Source organism: Onychostoma macrolepis, chromosome 16 (assembly GCF_012432095.1).
Source record: "Onychostoma macrolepis isolate SWU-2019 chromosome 16, ASM1243209v1, whole genome shotgun sequence".
NCBI lineage: Eukaryota > Metazoa > Chordata > Actinopteri > Cypriniformes > Cyprinidae > Onychostoma > Onychostoma macrolepis.
In genome coordinates this window covers 21,789,467-21,807,338 of record NC_081170.1, presented here as the reverse complement: position 1 = coordinate 21,807,338, position 17,872 = coordinate 21,789,467, and the positions used below count along the sequence as shown (strand labels likewise).

The 17,872-nt window shown below is 37.0% G+C and overlaps 1 protein-coding gene across 1 annotated transcript; it reads left to right on the top strand.

Annotated features, from left to right (window-relative positions):
- Window positions 1-7,864: 7,864 nt before the first annotated feature.
- Window positions 7,865-16,218, top strand: tnxba (tenascin XBa). The gene is made up of 15 exons (XM_058747964.1): window positions 7,865-8,201; window positions 9,099-9,431; window positions 9,583-9,786; window positions 10,713-11,798; window positions 12,314-12,436; window positions 12,555-12,698; window positions 12,795-12,914; window positions 12,995-13,150; window positions 13,507-13,631; window positions 13,718-13,850; window positions 13,941-14,092; window positions 14,906-15,002; window positions 15,152-15,313; window positions 15,407-15,570; window positions 15,740-16,218. Exons 1-15 carry the CDS (start codon window positions 7,865-7,867, stop codon window positions 15,854-15,856), a joined length of 3,453 nt encoding a protein of 1,150 aa, XP_058603947.1. The 3' UTR covers window positions 15,857-16,218.
- The last annotated feature ends 1,654 nt before the right edge of the window (window positions 16,219-17,872 follow it).

Here is a 17,872-nt window from a genome sequence, read left to right as displayed (position 1 = left end):
TGCGCTGCTTTAGAGAAGAGGAAGAGAAAACTAGGGGTGCACGTAAAAATCTATTCATATATGAATCGCGATTCTGTCTTCTAACGATTCTAATGGATTCACAAGTTTCAAAATCAATGTTCTAAAACAGCGGTTCTTAATACTGTTCCTCGCAGCGCCCTGCTCTGCACACACTCTGCTCTGCATCTCTCTGCTCTGCAGTGCTGGAAGCCAGTTGTTCTGTGCCCATTTAACGGTTATGGTGGTTAGCAGTGGTATGGGTGCAATCCGGGAGTGGTCTATATCTCCCATAGTGAAACACTGAGCAAAGTTAGAAAAATAACGATGGGTTACTTAACGTAAACCCAGGTTCTTTGATAACAGAGTGAGGTGTTTCACCAGCACTTCCCTCCTTGCACGGGTACGGGAAGAAATCTCTCTATGACTTTGGAAGGGGACTTTGGCATGTTTGTCAAAGACAGACGTGGTGTCATAGGAGCTTCCGCAGTTGGTCACGCCCAAAGCGATTCCCATAGTGAAACACCGAGCGAAGTTATCAAAGAGCCCGGGTTTACGTTAAGTAACCCATCGTTTTTAGAACATGGTAGCTAGCTGGTTTCTAGATGGTCTAAGAGGCCAACAAATTTAGAACAGTAATAAACCAGCTACCAGCTGGTCGTGTAATTTTTAGGTGATCAAGCTAGTTTCTAGCTGGTTTAAGCTTGTCATTAGCTGGTAGATCAAGTCAAGTCACTATTATTTGTATAGCGCTTTTAACAATGCAAATTGTGTCAAAGCAGCTTTACATCAGCTTGATATAAAGCTGGGTGGCTTTATATCAGATTTACAGTATTTAGATGGGGAAATAGTGTGTCGAAATAGTGTCATTCTCCTCTGGCCAGATAAAATCAGCAGTTTAAATCTAGGCTAAACCAGAGTCTATAGAAGTCATCTCTAGGTGCTGATCCACCATCTGATCTGGATACGGACTGGATCCGGGTGGCTGTAGTGACCATCTGACCTGGATACAATCCTTTAACGGATTTGAATTATAGAAATGCGATAGTGTATTAAGTGTAAGCCAGGTGGGTCTTTAATCATAAAGAGATGGGTCTTTAATCTAGATTTAAACTGACAGAGTGTGTCTGCTTCCTGAACAGTGTTAGGTAGATTGTTCCAGAGTTTGGGCGCTAAATAGGAAAACGATCTACCGCCCGCAGTTGATTTTGATATTCTAGGTTTTATCAAATGGCCAGAGTTTTGAGATCGCAGCAGACGTGAAGGACTACAGTGTGATAAGAGCTCACTCAAATACTGAGGTGCCAAACCATTCAGGGCCTTATAGGTAATTAGCAAGATCTTAAAATGTATACAATGTTTAACAGGGAGCCAGTGCAGTGTTGACAGAACCGGGCTAAGGTGGTCATACTTCCTGGTTCTCGTAAGAACTCTAGCTGTTGCATTTTGAACCAGCTGGAGTTTGTTTATTAAATGTGCAGAGCAACCACCCAATAAAGCATTACAATAATCTAGCCTCGAGGTCATGAACGCATGAATTAATGTTTCTGCATTTGACACTGAGAGCATAGGTCGTAATTTAGATATATTTTTAAGATGGGAAAATGCAGTTTTACAAATGCTAGAAACATGTTTTTCGAAAGAAAGACTGCTATCAAAAAGTACACCTAGGTTCCTAACTGATGACGAAGAATTTACAGAGCAGCCATCAAGTATTAGACAGTGATCTAGGTTATTACATGCAAAAGTTTTTGGTCCAATAATTAACACCTCTGTTTTTTCAGAATTTAGTAGTAAGAAATTGCTAGTCATCCAGTTTTTGATATCAACTATACATTCCGTTAGATTTTCAAATTGGTACGTTTCATCAGGTCGCGAAGAAATATAGAGCTGAGTATCATCAGCATAACAGTGAAAGCTAACACCATGTTTCCTAATGATATCTCCCAAGGGTAACATGTAAAGCGTGAAAAGTAAGGGGCCTAGTACTGAGCCTTGAGGTACTCCATACTGCACTTGTAATTGATATGATACCTCTTCATTTACTGCCACGAATTGATGGCGGTCAGATAAGTACGATTTGAACCATGCCAGTGCACTTCCTCTAATGCCAACAAAATTTTCTAGTATATTTAAAAGAATGTTGTGTTCGATAGTGTGAAACACGGCACTAAGATCCAGTAGCACTAATAGAGAGATACAACCACGATCAGATGATAAAAGCAGGCCGTTTGTAACTCTAATGAGAACAGTCTCAGTACTATGATATGGTCTAAAACCTGACTGGAAATCCTCACATATATAATTTTTTTCTAAGAAGGAACATAGATGTGATGATACTACCTTTTCTAATATCTTTGACAGAAAAGGGAGATTCGAGATCGAACTGTAATTAATTAATTCTTTGGGGTCAAGTTGTGTTTTTTTAATGAGAGGCTTAATAACAGCCAGTTAGAAGGTTTTTTGGACATATCCTAATGACAATGATGAGTTAATAATATTCAGAAGAGGATCTATTACTTACTGATTTAACAAGTTTATACAATTCTTCATTTTCAATAGAAGAGAATGAGTGGAATTGTTCCTCAGGGGATCTATAGCGTACTACTGTGGCTGACAGCTGCATGGTTACAATTTTATCTCTAATAGTTTCGATCTTGGAAGTAAAGTAGTTATTACTACTGTGCTGCTGGGTAATGTCTGCACCTGCTGATGTTATATTTTTTGTTAATTTAGCCACTGTGTTGAATAAATACTTGGGGTTGTGTTTGTTTTCTTCTAAAAGAGACGTAAAGTAAGCAGATCTAGCAGTTTTTAAGGCTTTCCCGTAGGAGAGAGTATTTTCCCGACAAGCAATACGAAATACCTCTAATTTTGTTTTTCTCCTGTTGCGCTCCATTTTCCAGGCTGCTCTCTTTAGGGCCCGAGTGTGCTCATTATACCACAGTGTTGGACTCTTTTCCTTCATCTTCCTTAAGCGTAAAGGAGCAACCGTATCTAAAGTGCTAGAAAAGAGAGAGTCCATAGTTTCTGTTACATCATCAAGTTGTTCTGAGCTATTGGATATGCTGAGGAACTGAGAGAAGTCAGGAAGATTATTTATAAAGCAGTCTTTTGTGGTAGAAGTGATAGTTATACCATATTTGTTACAAGGAGTTGGCTTTACAGCTTTAGCTATATGGAATATACACAAAACTAGATAATGATCTGAGATATCATCACTCTGCTGCAAAATTTCAATGCCACTGACATCAATTCCATGTGACAGTATTAAATCTAGAGTATGATTTCGACAATGAGTGGATCCTGACACGTGTTGTTTAACACAAATAGAGTTTAGAATGTCTATAAATGCTGATCCCAATGAATCTTTTTCATTATCAACATGGATATTAAAATCACCAACAATTAGGATTTTATCTGCCGCCAGCACTAACTCCGATAGAAAATCAGCAAATTCTTTAATAAAGTCTGTATGGTGCCCTGGTGGCCTGTATACAGTAGCCAGTACAAACATCACAGGGGATTTATCATTAACACTTGTTTCTTTCGATAACGTTATATGAAACACCATTACTTCGAACGAATTATACTTGACCGACCTCTGAGAAATACTGAAAATATTGCTATAAATTGTAGCAACACCTCCTCCTTTACCTTTTGGACGCGGTTCATGTTTTAACAGTAATCTTGGGGGGTAGACTCGCTTAAAGTAATGTAATCATCTGGTTTTAGCCAGGTTTTCAGTGATCATATCATTTACAAAAAGTGCTTTTGTAGAAAGGGATCTAATATTCAATAAGCCAAGCTTTATCATTTGTTTATCTGTATTATAAACAAATAATACAATCTCTATAGTGTGATATCTAGGTGAAGGAGTCTCTATGTACTGAGAATTAACTGACTTCTGTGACATGAGGCATCTAGCAGACAGTCGGTTTAGCTAGTCTGTCTGCTTCTTGACCTTAGCCGGTGATCAAGCTGGATTTTGGAACATAGTGCTAGTTTCTAGCTGGTTTAAGCTGGTCATTAGCTGGTAGATCATCATAGACCAAAGAAACAAAAACAGGTGAAGGTGGTCAACCTGGTTTTTGGGACATTGCAGCTGGTTTCTAGCTGTTCATTAGCAGGCAGACCAACGTTGGATCAAAAAAAAAAAATAGGTAAAGGTGGTCATGCTGGTTTTTGGAACATTAAAGCTGGTTTCTAGCTGGTCATTAGCAGATGGACCATCATTGGATCAAAAAAAAAAAAAATGTAGGTGGTCACGCTGGTTTTTGGAACATGGTAGCTGGTTTCTATTAGGTGCAAGCTGGTCATTAGCTGGTAGACCATCTTGGACAAGCAACAAATCGACTACCACCTGGTTGGTTATACCAGCTTAAGATGGTCAAGCTGTTTTTGGGACAAAGTAGATGGACAATCAACCATGGAACTGCTTATACCATGAAGCTTGTTCTAAAATACCAATTACTGACTTAGAGAGTAAATATTTGCACCGTTAATGGCATCAAAGCATCTGTGTTATTCGTGTACAATACTGAGCTTTTTTAAATAATTTGTGTGCATTTAAATGGATTAGTCAACACAGGTATTTAGTTAGTTATTTTATGAAGCCATTTCTCATAAACAGCAAACGTAGTCTATTAATTACAAGCAAATGCAAATATAACCGGATTAAAGTGTTTTGTTTAGATAGTGGTAGATAGAAAGTTTTCCACAGAAACAAGTGAACAATACTCTATACTGTATAATGTGATTTTTGTCTCATGAATTCCCAGAAATGCTTGTCAGTAGATGGTTGTTTTGTTAGGTGTGTATACAGCTCAAGGCTTGGCACTGCTTTGACTAAGAGGGTAAGGTCAGGTCAGCAACAGAACTGTGGTCTCTGATGTGGGCCTGCTTTAGCGTGATATAAATATCATATTAGCGGGGGCGCTAGTGAGCAGTGGCCACCCATCATTTCCCATCAGCTGACACTACAAACACTCTCTGTGCTCCACTAGAGGATTTTCACACTCAAACTCTCATCAGGTGCTAGAAAAGAAAAGTACAAAATAAGTGGAAAAGGTCAAAATAAGTGTTTATGGAGTTATTTTAGATAAATCTGTCCAACATGTAATATGAGTACAACACTGTCAGGTAAAAAAATAAAAAATAAAAATAAAAAATCCTTACTAATAGGATCTGCTTAAATTGAAGAAAATTATAAAATAAAATAAAAACCTGTGTGATGTTAATGAACCCACTGCAGTGGCAATATGAAAAGACCTGACTTTATATTCACAGTTTTTAATCAATATATGTTTTATAAATATTAGAAGTTTACAAAAACAAGTCACACAAAAATATTATAAAATTTTAGTAATGTTTCTTAAAGATATATTTATATTTCAGATTTTCTTACATGTTGCATATATTCTAATCTATATGAAGTAGTAAATTATGGTCTGAGATCAGGTGAAGTAGAATCTAATGTCATAACTTTGATCAAATAAAGAGAAAATCAAATTAAATGGTAAATTTGTGTTAAAAGTGATTAAAGTGTAAAACTTGCTATTTAAAACATTATAGTTTGATGCTACAGTTATTACAAACCGGAAACCTGATTACAACAGGATGTTTGGTTAAACTGTCCCTTTAATCAGCATGGTGGTTGTAACATGTAAAAACAGATGCCACATTATACATGTTTTAATGTTTGACATTTGCCATTATATTGGTAAAAACAGGTAAAAATCAAGCAATAACTGATAAACAGAAAGGTGCTAATCGATAGATTAATAAACTCTGTAAGTCTGTTAAATGATTAGGGAATTTCTTACCAGGAGAAAACACCCATAGTGTTTTCAGTAGCAGGAAATATGCTCAATGTAAATTGGAAAGGAGGCGGAGTATGGAAAAACTTTAAGTAAGAGATTTGATTGCCCCGGGTCCTTTGGCTAGTGGAGCTCCTGTTCACTGTCTCTCTTTCTCCATTAATCTCAATCAGTCACAGGAGGTTCTCAAAGCTGATGGAAGGAGCTTCATACAACACTGAGAAGGACAGAAGCAGCTCCAAACACAGGTAAGACACATTCTATTACACATTATTATAATCATTGTGTTCATTGCCATAATCAATAATTGGCAGTAAGAATTACATTTGTTTTAAGTGGGCTGGATGTTTTGTATTGTAAAATAATGGTCAGATTAAGATTTGTGGATGTTAAGAATTGTAAATGTTAGACAAGAATTAAATAATAAAAATGTAAATTAAGGATCATTGTGTATATTTATTCATATTTATGTATGCCATTAATAATAAGTTTATTATGTATCATCTTACAAATGTTTATCATTTAAAAAGTTTAAATATAAAGTTGATCAGTTTTCAATAATAAAAAAAAAAATTATAACTATGATTTTTAGGCCAGTCTAAACAGTCTTTGTGTAAGTTTTACTTCATCTCTGATTATTAAAGAATTTTTTGGATGCTTCTGTGGTGAGCGCTTAAATAGACTGGAGTATTTTTCTTTAAACTGGAAACTGGCCCTGGCAGTTTTCAGTTGGCCTAAGTAAAGATTATGTAAGAGCTGAGTCAAAGACATACAGTCCCTATGAGAGGAGGACAGTACGGCTCTGTTGCTGCGGTACAGTCCCTCCGCTGATAGAGGTTTAAGAGCTTTTTCCAAAAATGCAGTCTTGAGCTCAGCCAGTCCGACTCATCTTAGCCTGACATGCATGTGTTTTATTTACACAAATTTGAGCAATGAATGAATGAATGTATGTGTGAATACAACTGCATGCAAAGGCAAACTAACTCAGCTTTTCTCTTTTCAGGGAACACATCCATTACATCACAAATACCTGTAACATAGTTGAGGAAAATAAATATCAAAAATTTGCAGTTTAGGCTTTATATAATCAGTTCAAACCATTTATTTGTATGAAAGACACCTTAATCCAGCATAAAATGTTAATCTCAATAGTTTTTCTCCTCATCCTAAATCCTGTGCTTTCTCAAGGCACACTTAGCGAGAATAAAAATGGCACTACCAAATCTAAGGACCACACTATTAGCCACAATGTTCCCAAGCTAGTAACCACAACATTAACCACCAAAGTGAAAATCCAGAAAAGCACCAATCAGACTCTTCCTTCCACACCAAAGCCTGTTGTGGTTGGTGTCCAGAAACCTGTGCCTTCTATTCAAGACACACTTAGTGAAAATAAAAATTCTACTACTAAATCAAAGGTGAACACCATTAATCTAAATGTTCAGAAACCAGTAACCACATTATCAAACGCCAAAACGAAAAACCAAAGTCAATCTACATCCTCAAAAACTAGCAGCATTAGTCAGACTCTTTCATCCACTACAAAACCTACTGTAGATGCTGTCCAGAATTCTGGGCCTGCTCTTCCAGGCAAACTTAATGAAAAGAAAAATTATACTGCCAAAACAACAGCCCACACAGCTAGTCTTAATCTTCCAAAGTTAGGAACTATAGTATTAAATACCAAGCTGAAAAACCAGACTCATACCAGTTCCTCAAAAAAGAGCAGCGTCAATCAAACTCTTCCATCTACTACAAAGCTGGTTGCTGATGAAATCATAATTAGCGAGAAGAAAAATTCTACTGTGAGGTCAACGGTCCAAACTATTCATTTTAATGTGTCAAAGAAAGTGGCTACATTATTAAACACCAAAACGAAAAACCAGACTCAATCTACTTCCTCAAAAATTAGCAATGTTAATCAGCATCAAGACATCATTCAGAAACATGTGCCTTCTCTTCAGGACCCACTTAGTGAGAAGAAAAATTTCACTTTTAAGTCAACAGCCCAAACTATTAAAGTTGCGACTACATTATTAAAGACCAAAATGAAAGACCAAACTCAACCTATTTCCTCAAAAACTAGTAGAGTGAATCAGACTCTCTCATCATCTACAAAGCCTGATGTAGACACCATTCACAAGCCTGTGCAAAGTGTACAAAACACAGTTAGTGAGAAGAAAAATTCTACTACCAAGTCAACAGTCGATAGTGTTAATGTTAATGCTGAGAAACCAATAACTACATTATTAAAGACCAAAATGAAAGACCAAACTCAATCTACTTCCTCAACAGCTAGTAGAGTGAATCAGGCTCTTCCATCATCTACAAAGCCTGATGTGGAAACCACCCAGAAACCTGTGCAAAGTGAACAAAACACAGTTGGTGAGAAGAAAAATTCTACTACTAAGTCAACAGTCAATAGTGTTAATGTTAATGCTGAGAAACCAGTAACTACATTACAAAAGACCAAAATGAAAGACCAAACTCAATCTACTTCCTCAAAAAATAGTACCACTGATCAGACTCTTCTATCCTCCTTGAAGCCTGCTGTAGATGTTGTCCAGAAACCTGTGTCTTCTCTTCCAGCAACAGAAAACGTGAAGAAAAATACTAGTACCAAGTCAGTAGACCACACTATTCATGTTAATGCTTCAAAGTCAGTAAACGGCAAAATGATAAATCAAACTTATTCTGCTTCGTCAAAACCTAGTCGCGTTGGTCAGACTCTCTTATCCACATCAAAGCCTGTTGTAGATGTCCAGAAACCTGGGCCTTCTCTTCAAGGCACAGTTAGCCAGAAGAAAAATTCTACTTCCAAGTTAACGACTCAAACTATTAGTCATAATATTCCCAAGCTAACTACATTAGTGAGTACCAAAATGAAAAACCAGACTCATCCAACTTCCTCAGAAACTAGTAGTATCAATCAGACTCTCCCATCTACCTCAAAGCTTGATGTGGCTGAAAGCACATTTAGCAAGAAGAAAAATTTTACTGTAAAATCAATATCCAAAAATATTAATGTTAATCCACTGAAGACATTAACTGCATCATTAAACACCAAAACGATAAACCAAACTCAGTCTACTTCTTCAAAAATTAGCAGTGCTAATCACACTCTCACATCCACCACAAAGCCAGATGTTGACAGTACACTTAGCAGGACGAAAAATTCTACTGTCAAGTCAACACCCCAAACTATTAATGTTACTGGGTCAAAACCAGTAACTACATCATTAAACACCAAAACGAAAACTAAAACTCAATCTACTTCCTCAGAAATTAGCAATGTCAATCGGGCTGTTGCATCTACCACCAAACCTGTGGTCGATAGAGTCCAGAATCCAACTAAAGACAAACCCGCAGAGAGTACACCAGTTAAAGTAGTCATCACTGAGGGTTGCGTTCCTCAGGAGTCTCAGACAGACTCAGGTAACGTAACCAAAGTACGAGAAACGGAGCTCAGTTTGAATCCTGGATCTCCTCTGGTAATGACTCATCACATCAACCTGGTTCAAGGAGCCTGCACAGGAAGCTGTGAAACTGAGATGGCCACACTGAGGGACAGAGTTGAGTTTCTTGAGAAGGAGATGGCAGCGATTAAAAAAATGTGTAAGTAAAGTTATGCACTAATAAAGATCTAAAAGTTTTAGTTAATCATAACAATGGCACTGCTAAATGGTAAAACAAGCATTAGCAATCAAAACTGGCTATAAAACTGTTCAAAGGGTTATAATTCACACACTGTATCATCTATCTTCAGGTGTTCAGTGCTCAGGAGAGCAATGCCCTAAAAACTGTAGTGGTCAGGGCAAGTGTGAAGATGGAAAGTGTGTTTGTTTCCAGGGCTTTAGTGGCCCAGACTGCAGTGGCAAAACCTGCCCCTCTAACTGCAACAAAAAAGGGAATTGTGTGAAGGGAAAGTGTGCGTGTCAGACTGGTTATACAGGCCTAGACTGCAGTAAGGGTAAGTAAGGCATATGAGAGTACAATACTGTTAAACTTTAAATGTTAATTGGAATGGTTCACTACAAAATGAAAATCTGGTAATCATAATTTACTCATGGAAATGTTGTTCCAATATGATTTTCTTTCATAGAGCATAAAAGGAGAATTTGATCAGAATGTCCATGCTGCTGTTTTTCATACAATGAAATTGAATTGTGACGAGGGGCTGTCGAACTCCAAAGATTAAAAAAGCACCACAAAAGTATCATAAAAGTAGTTCGTATGACCTATACACTATTCCTAGTCTTTTTAAGTCTTATTTTGAGAAACAGATGTAAATTTGCATGTAAGATGATCTACTTTAATGGTGCTTTTTATAATTTTAGAGCTTAAAGGTAAATGGTGAGCAGTAGGCGATTTCTGAGAAACACTGTTGAAAATTCAAATCAATAATTTTGTGAATATTTCTTAGCGGTTTGTTGTGTGTGTGTGTGTGTGTTGAAAAAAAAAAAAAAGAATTGTATCCTGGCTGTAAACAGGGAAAAAACAAAGTAGATTGGACTGATCAGACTGAGCACCACAGCACTCTGGTCAGAGAAATATACCTGGAAAAAGAAGTGTTACAATAAGTTAAAATTGGAAAATCTTTCCAGCGCTGAAGAGACGTGAGCATGAAGTTACTCAGACACCTGAGTAACTTTGGTTTTGGGATGTTTCACAGAACCAAGATATGCTGTTTTAATATTAGCTACAGTAATAGGACTGATTAATCCATACTTGTGTTCGTTGTTGCCTTTGTTGCACAGCATGTTTGTGAATTTGGGAACAGAGCAATGAAGGCAAGGGTGTGTTTGCTGTGTTTGGGTGATAAGCTTTTTAAATGATTATTTTGGGCTGAACTATTCTATTGAGAATGCATTTAAGTCTCTCTCTATATTTCCCCAGCTGTTGACAAGAAGATCACAGTAACTGTTGAAACAGTGGCTATGAAGATCCCCATTATCAAACCCAATACAAAACCTGTGAAGACAAAGCCAGACAAGACCATATTCATGAAGACAGACACAAATGACCCAAAGACAAACACCACAGCCAAGTCAACAGTGAAGCCAAGTCCAACCGTGTCTCCAGGTAAAACCCAGTCCAACACCACAAAGAGAGACAAGGTTATTAAGACTATTGGGCAAGTTCTGCTAAACCATGAAGGTAGAAGACGTCAAGAGCAAGCAAAAAAAGGCAAAACAACAATCATAAAACTAGATTTTGACAAACAATCACAAACTGATCTCACTGACAAGTCCAAGAAAAATCATCTTAAAGATGAGCCTGTCTATCAGAACGCGACTCAGAGATCTGGAAAGAAGGTTAATGGAACCTCCAAAGTTTTAGAGAATGTGTTTAAAGGCACCAAAGAATCATCTAATTCAACTGTGTCCAAGACAAAAGTCACTATCAGAACTGTAGGTGATCAAGCAAAAGAAAGCAAGACTATTAATGTTACATCTGCTGGAAAAGACAAGAAGCTATTGCACAGCAATGTAACAACAACTCTCCGAGCAGGGAAGAAGTCTGATAAGCATGTAAATGGGACAGGTTTTGAATCGAAAACTCATACAAAGCATTTAAACAAAACTATCAGCAGATTATCGGTCATTGGATCAGTTGAGGTTCATAATATCACTTCTACCGGGTTCATTATGTCTTGGGAAGCTCCTCGAGACATGTTCAAGAACTTCACTATATCAAGAAGGGAAATCAGAGGAGGAAATGAAGATTTTGAGAAAATTCAGGATGGAGCAGCGGCTGTAAATGTAACAGATGTCCAAAGGCCCAGTTTAAACAGAACATCAACTAAAGTCCAAAGTAGCAAACCTGAAGGAAAGACTGTGAAAAAGTTCTCCCAAGTTCTTGCTGGTACAGCACGCTCATATTTTTTCAAAGGCCTTCAACCTCAAACACGGTATTCGGTTTCCTTGTTTGGCTCTGGTCTTGGCGTACGATCCAAAATTCACCGCCTTACATTATCCACAGGTAGGTTTTCCATACTACCCGCTTTGGTTCACTGCAATAAACACCAGTGAAGAGCATTTACTCTCCTGCGGTGTGCTGGCAGCACTTAAGTATGCTTAAATCTCTAATGAATGCATGGAATACAGTACCTTGTGCATTTTAAATATTGATGTTGGCAAGACCCACTTACTCTATTTTAGTCATAAATACTAGGAATGAGTTCAGTGACATCAGGAGCACAAAACAGCCTTAGATTTTCTTTGGCTGTCAACTTAACTTTCCACTGCTAAAATTAATGATGTGTACTGTATTGGTGAATGGTGATATTCAAAATTCACCATTAAATCATTTTAAGACTGAATGCACCAATTGATTACTTGGATAATATGGCATATATATGCATGAATATAAATGTTTCAGAACTCTAAAACATACATTTGTGCTGATATTTTTAATGTCATTGACTTCAGTTTAAACTGCTCCAACTTTGAGATTTTCTTTGACTGTGCTTTATGACTTTTTGACATTTTTTCCAGGCCCTGAACCGCCCACTGACTTGATGTTCAGCAATATAACACAGACTTCCTTCTCAGTATCATGGACAAAGCCTAAAAGCATAGTAGCAGAATTTAAAGTCACGTACACCAACATTGTAACTGGTACTGTAAATGTCTTTGAGTTATCCTGCTTTTTTGCTATGACTATTTATGTTTATGACCTCACAATACATGATGATTTTGATGATTTTACAATGCTTTACCTTTTTTTTTACTGCAGGCGAGAGTGGCTCCATGTCTGTTGACTCCCAGCTGTCCCATGTTCTCCTTTCTAAGCTCTCTGCTGGCTCTACCTATGACATTACTGTGAGCTCAGTTCTGGAGACACTCGAAAGCGAGCCAGTCACAGCCTCCATCACAACAGGTGTGAAGAATGCTTACTGTTTTTTGTTTCTTTTCACTTGATGTTATGGTTGCTGATGAGGCACTGATGTCTCTTTCACATTTCTATAAATCCTAGTGCCTGATTCTCCTACTGAACTAAAGGTGGTGAACATCACAGACACTAAAGCTCTGCTGGTATGGAAACCATCACAAGCTAAAGTGGACAGCTATATACTCAGTTATGGAACTACAAAATGTAAGTGCAGTCAGGCTTATTAAATGGCTGGTTCTACACTAAACCATCATTGCTTATTCAAGTTTTTTTTTGCTTTCTAGCTCCTAATGTGACTATTACAGTGACATTATCTGGCAGTACAGTGGAGCATCAACTCAGAGGACTCCACAGATCTTCTTTATACATGGTGAAAATCAAAAGTCAAGTCAATCGGCTCCAGAGTAGCCCAGTCTCCACAACCTTCACAACAGGAAGTGGTTTGTAAACTGTCACAATTCTGTTTACTTACCCTCAAGTAAACTAAATGACACAAGAAGTAACATAAAAGTCATTTAAAAAGATTTTACTGTTGAGACTGACAATAACTAAATGGTCAATATTGAAATTCAATACCAATAGGCCTAATAACATGCACAAATCTGCAATATAAACTGACATCCTTAGTTTTACTTGTTATATGGTCACAGTTGGTATGATAAAATTGTGTGATGAACAGAACAAAACTGATTATTAATAAAAATCCACTTTTTCACCATTTTAGTTCAATATTTTCTACAGAAGCTGCCATATCTTGTTTTTATCCTCTTTTTTTTCATGCCTGTATGTTTTCCAGGAGTGAAACTTCAGGTCGTGACTACCAATGAGGTGACCTTTCACTCAGCTGTGATTTCATGGAGGGCTCCCCGCGTGGCTTTCAAAAGTTATAGGCTCACATACCAACTGAACGAGGAAGTCAAGGTTATTATATCAATAATTCAATAGCACCTGAGACAAATTTAGCAGCCTTCCCACAATTTTCACTGCCCCCTGCTTTGTATTAACAGGAGGTGATTTTAAATCCATCTGTGACGCGTTATGAGCTGCCTGGACTGGCAGCCTTTTCAAACTATACAGTGAAAATAGAGGGAGAAAGAGATGGACAGTACATCAGTTTTGTCTTTGCTGAATTTACCACTGGTGTGTAATGTTCTGTTTGTAACTAACTCGATTTCACCCCTAGTTGTTCTATCTTTCATAGATTTGATTTTCTTTATTCTTGCGCTGTAGCCCAGCTCCCGCACCCATACCCCACAGACTGCTCAGAGGTACAGGTTAATGGGATGAAGGAGTCAGGAGAGGCTGAGATTTACCCTGAAGGGAAGGATGGAGAGCCAGTCTGGGTCTACTGTGACATGGAGACTGATGGAGGAGGCTGGACAGTAAGAAACAAAAGCCTGGATTGATACACCCACAGCTTTCCCCATGAAACTGTTACTGAAGCATGACATATTTTATGTTTGGATCATGATTTTATATTTTGTGTCATGATAGCGTATCATAAAACACTAAAATACTGTGATTTAAAAGAATATATTTAAGTATGAATGTTTTTAAACGCATAGTTTCAAATAAAATTAAAACAGATATTAAATTTATATTAAATGCAATTACTTGAACTTACAGTAAGAGTGTATTTACATTTATATGTAATTTCATTATTATTTCAATTACGGTAATATGCAAGCTTTAAATAGTTAAAGTGCACTGTCAAATGTACAGAAAACCATTTATAGTAAACTAAAATATACTTTAATGTTTCTATTGAAGCTTGTATGACATGTATTTTAATATATCTGTAAACATTTGTAATGATGAAGTTGCAATTTAGTAAATTTTAAATTTTAAATATATGGTTACACTTTATTTCATTCAGATTGTCGCTCTAATGCATTTTGCACAAAGAAGGACAAAAGTTGCATTTTGTGCACTTTTATTATGCTGTTGCTTTTATGCATTTGCATTGTTCTGATCTTATGTATGTATTTATGTATTTTAATACATAAATACATACATATTTATGTATTAAACATACCCCCCCCCTTTTGTGAACTGAACTGATATGTGAAAAAAAAGTTTAAAAAGTGAAGTGACTAAGTATATGGTTTAATATATGTAATGTATATAATGAAGTATATGTGGCTAAGTATATGGTTTTTGAATTAGAGTAAGATTTTGTTGTTTTACAAATGCAGGTTTTCCAGAGGAGAATGGATGGATCTACTGATTTCTTCAGGAGCTGGAGAGATTACATTAAAGGCTTTGGTTCCCTGAGTGGGGAATTCTGGCTGGGTGAGATTTTCCACAGTCATTGTATTATTTTTTTAGAAACCCAAAAAATATATATATAGAATATTTTCTATTTCAGGTTCCCACCTAAAGAATATCAGTTTAACAGTTGCGGGGACTTTGAATTAAATTTCTGCACCCTCTCTCAACAGGAAATGACATCCTTCACACTCTCACCAGTCATACACCAATGAGCCTGCGGATTGACCTGCGTTCAGGAAATGACACAGCCTTTGCTCATTATACCAACTTCAACATTAGCTCAGAGGCTAAGCACTATGAAATCGAGTTGTCTGGGTACTTTGGCACTGCTGGTAAGAGAAAATATAACACTTTGTGTGAAAATAAAAAGTTTTTGTATTAAGAAAGACAATCTGACACACTAGCTATATTTTGTATTTTTGCAGGTGATTCCATGAAATATCACAACCGCCGTCCGTTCTCCACCAAAGACAAAGACCCAAACACTCTTAGCATCCACTGTGCTAAGGCCTACTTGGGAGGCTGGTGGTATAAAAATTGCTACAAGGCAAACCTCAACGGCCTCTATGCCTCCTACTCAGACAACAAGGTACTACATCAGCAAACAGTAGCATTTCTGTAGCTCAAACAATAGAGGTTCATCTTAGGTTTAAAGTACAATGTTAAGAGCATCAAACTATAGCCATTATAGAGACACCAATAGGGCTTAAGTCACAAACCATCCACGGATTTCTGAGACTTTTTTTCTTGTCTCTTAGGGTGTGGTGTGGATAGACTGGAAGGGCAAAGACGCATCCCTCCCATTTACTGAAATGAAGCTTCGACCCTCCTATATCAGTCAAACAATCCCGACAACCCCAACAACCCAAGGTTAAATCTACAGAGTGAATAGTGCACATAGTGCAAATACACTGTACAAACTTCTACACATTGCTACTTCAATATTGTATATAGGTTAACAACATACATACAAAACAAACTTTGTAAAGTAAATGTGCAAACAACCTCCAACCAAATCACAACATTGATTTTTTTAATGTTATGTAGACTTTATGCATGTGACGATGTACTTGTGTTAATGGAGGTCCATCATTGATATTAACATTTCCTCTACTGGAATAACTGCACTGTCTTGATCTATTGGTACTATTTTTTTTTTTATCTTTTCATATGATTGTTTTCCTCTCAATTAAATTGTTTTATTTTGATGTTGTAGACATGTAGACAAAACCAATAAAACAAAGTACTAACCAGTCCTGTGTAGGGGAATTTACAGTTAAAACTCAAGGACCAGGTATGAATGAAGACCAGGAGTCAGAGATGCAATCAATTGCGACCCGTTCTGGCGAAATGAGTCGGAAGTCGCAACGTTCCATTTTAAGATACTAATAGGCATAATGTGGGAAAACAATGAAAAAGCTCATTTTAGCTAATTTCAAAGAACATACATTCAAAAATAATCTCCCAAAGTTTCGTAGTCCAGATAATTGAGTAAAGGTATTTAAATGACTATTACAGTTGACTTAAAGTTTTACTAAATTCGCTGGAAATGAACATTGCTTTTCTCAACTCCTCTCGTCACTTCTGGGCATGTCCCTATATTCCTGGTATCCCCTGAAACGTCACTATCTCTGCTCTCCAAATAAGGTGTTAAACATTGTATAAAACCAATCAAAAAGCTTAGAAATGTACACAAAGAGTGACATAAACGCTGATCATTTGTCAATGGGAAGCCCCGTTTCGACTGACCGGCACGCACGTGATTGGTCCAGCCATCCTCCTGTCAGACTAGCAGCGCTCTGTGTAAACAAGCTAGCAGATCTCCTCAGAAAGATAGTTCAATAGGGTATATGTCGAACGTCACCTGACCAAACCCGGAAAACAGGTCTCATCACTTCCGCTTGTCGGAGAACGTATTAATAGCAGTATTAAATAATGGCGATATCAATGGACTTTTAAGGTAATCAGTTAAATTAGCTAGCTGTTTTTATTGTTGACGTTTTATTCGACTTTTATAAATAAATGTTATTGAAAAGAATAAAAATAAAAATAATTTATATATCAATCCACATATGTGATGGACATTGGTAATGATTATCTTTAGTGTCTACCTTGAAGGCATCTTGAGTAAAACAGCTTCATATTTAATGGGCATTTGCAAAACGCGTGAACCGGAAGCAACGAGACCTGGTTAGCAGAATACGGAAGTCTGTTCCGCATAACCCCTATAGTGTGTAGTGTAGTATACTGTTTGTAGTTCTGTTCATTAATTTGAGAAATGTCGCTGTTAAAAGACAGCAAAGTCACCAAAGCGTTAAACTCACTCACTCAACCACTCTCTCACACGCTGTCTCTCTGTGACTGCGTGTGTACATGTGCGTGCGCGGGAGGTGACAGTCAAGGATGCAGACACACACACACACACACACACTGACACACCCTCTCTCTCAAGCAAAAATGTAGCACCTCTGTTCAATCTTTCTGATTTTAGTAAATCTTTGTAAAAGTGCCTTTTAAAATATTTATTCAAATAAATATTTTAAAATAATTTGAGCTTCAGCCTGGTTTAATAGCATTTATATATACAAATGTCTTTGGTCAAATTAAGCTGTAAAATAAATTTATCCCTTTAAATGCAATGGATTTTGAAAGATATCAACAAAAACGGGCAAAAAACTTTAAAAGCGATTTTCTCAGGTTTTCAATAGGAAAAAGAGGGCAGACGACCATAATTCAAATGGGTATATCTTTAAAACCATTCAAGGTATGACTTTGACTAGGATATCATTTTAAAGCTTATGGTCTTTTGAAATTTGGGTCACTGTGACTCATTTTGCTGGATCAGGTCACAATTGAAGAAAAATTTACTTTAGAAAATAGTTTGCAGTTTC

What these genes read in the sequence shown, in the direction of transcription:
- tnxba (XM_058747964.1), top strand. Translation starts at nt 7,865, where the DNA reads ATGAAAGACCAAACTCAACCTATTTCCTCAAAAACTAGTAGAGTGAAT. An exon ending in AGGCCTAGACTGCAGTAAGG is followed by an intron (nt 9,787 to 10,712) that starts GTAAGTAAGGCA and finishes ATATTTCCCCAG; the next exon opens with CTGTTGACAAGAAGATCACA. An exon ending in CAGTTATGGAACTACAAAAT is followed by an intron (nt 12,915 to 12,994) that starts GTAAGTGCAGTC and finishes TTTGCTTTCTAG; the next exon opens with CTCCTAATGTGACTATTACA.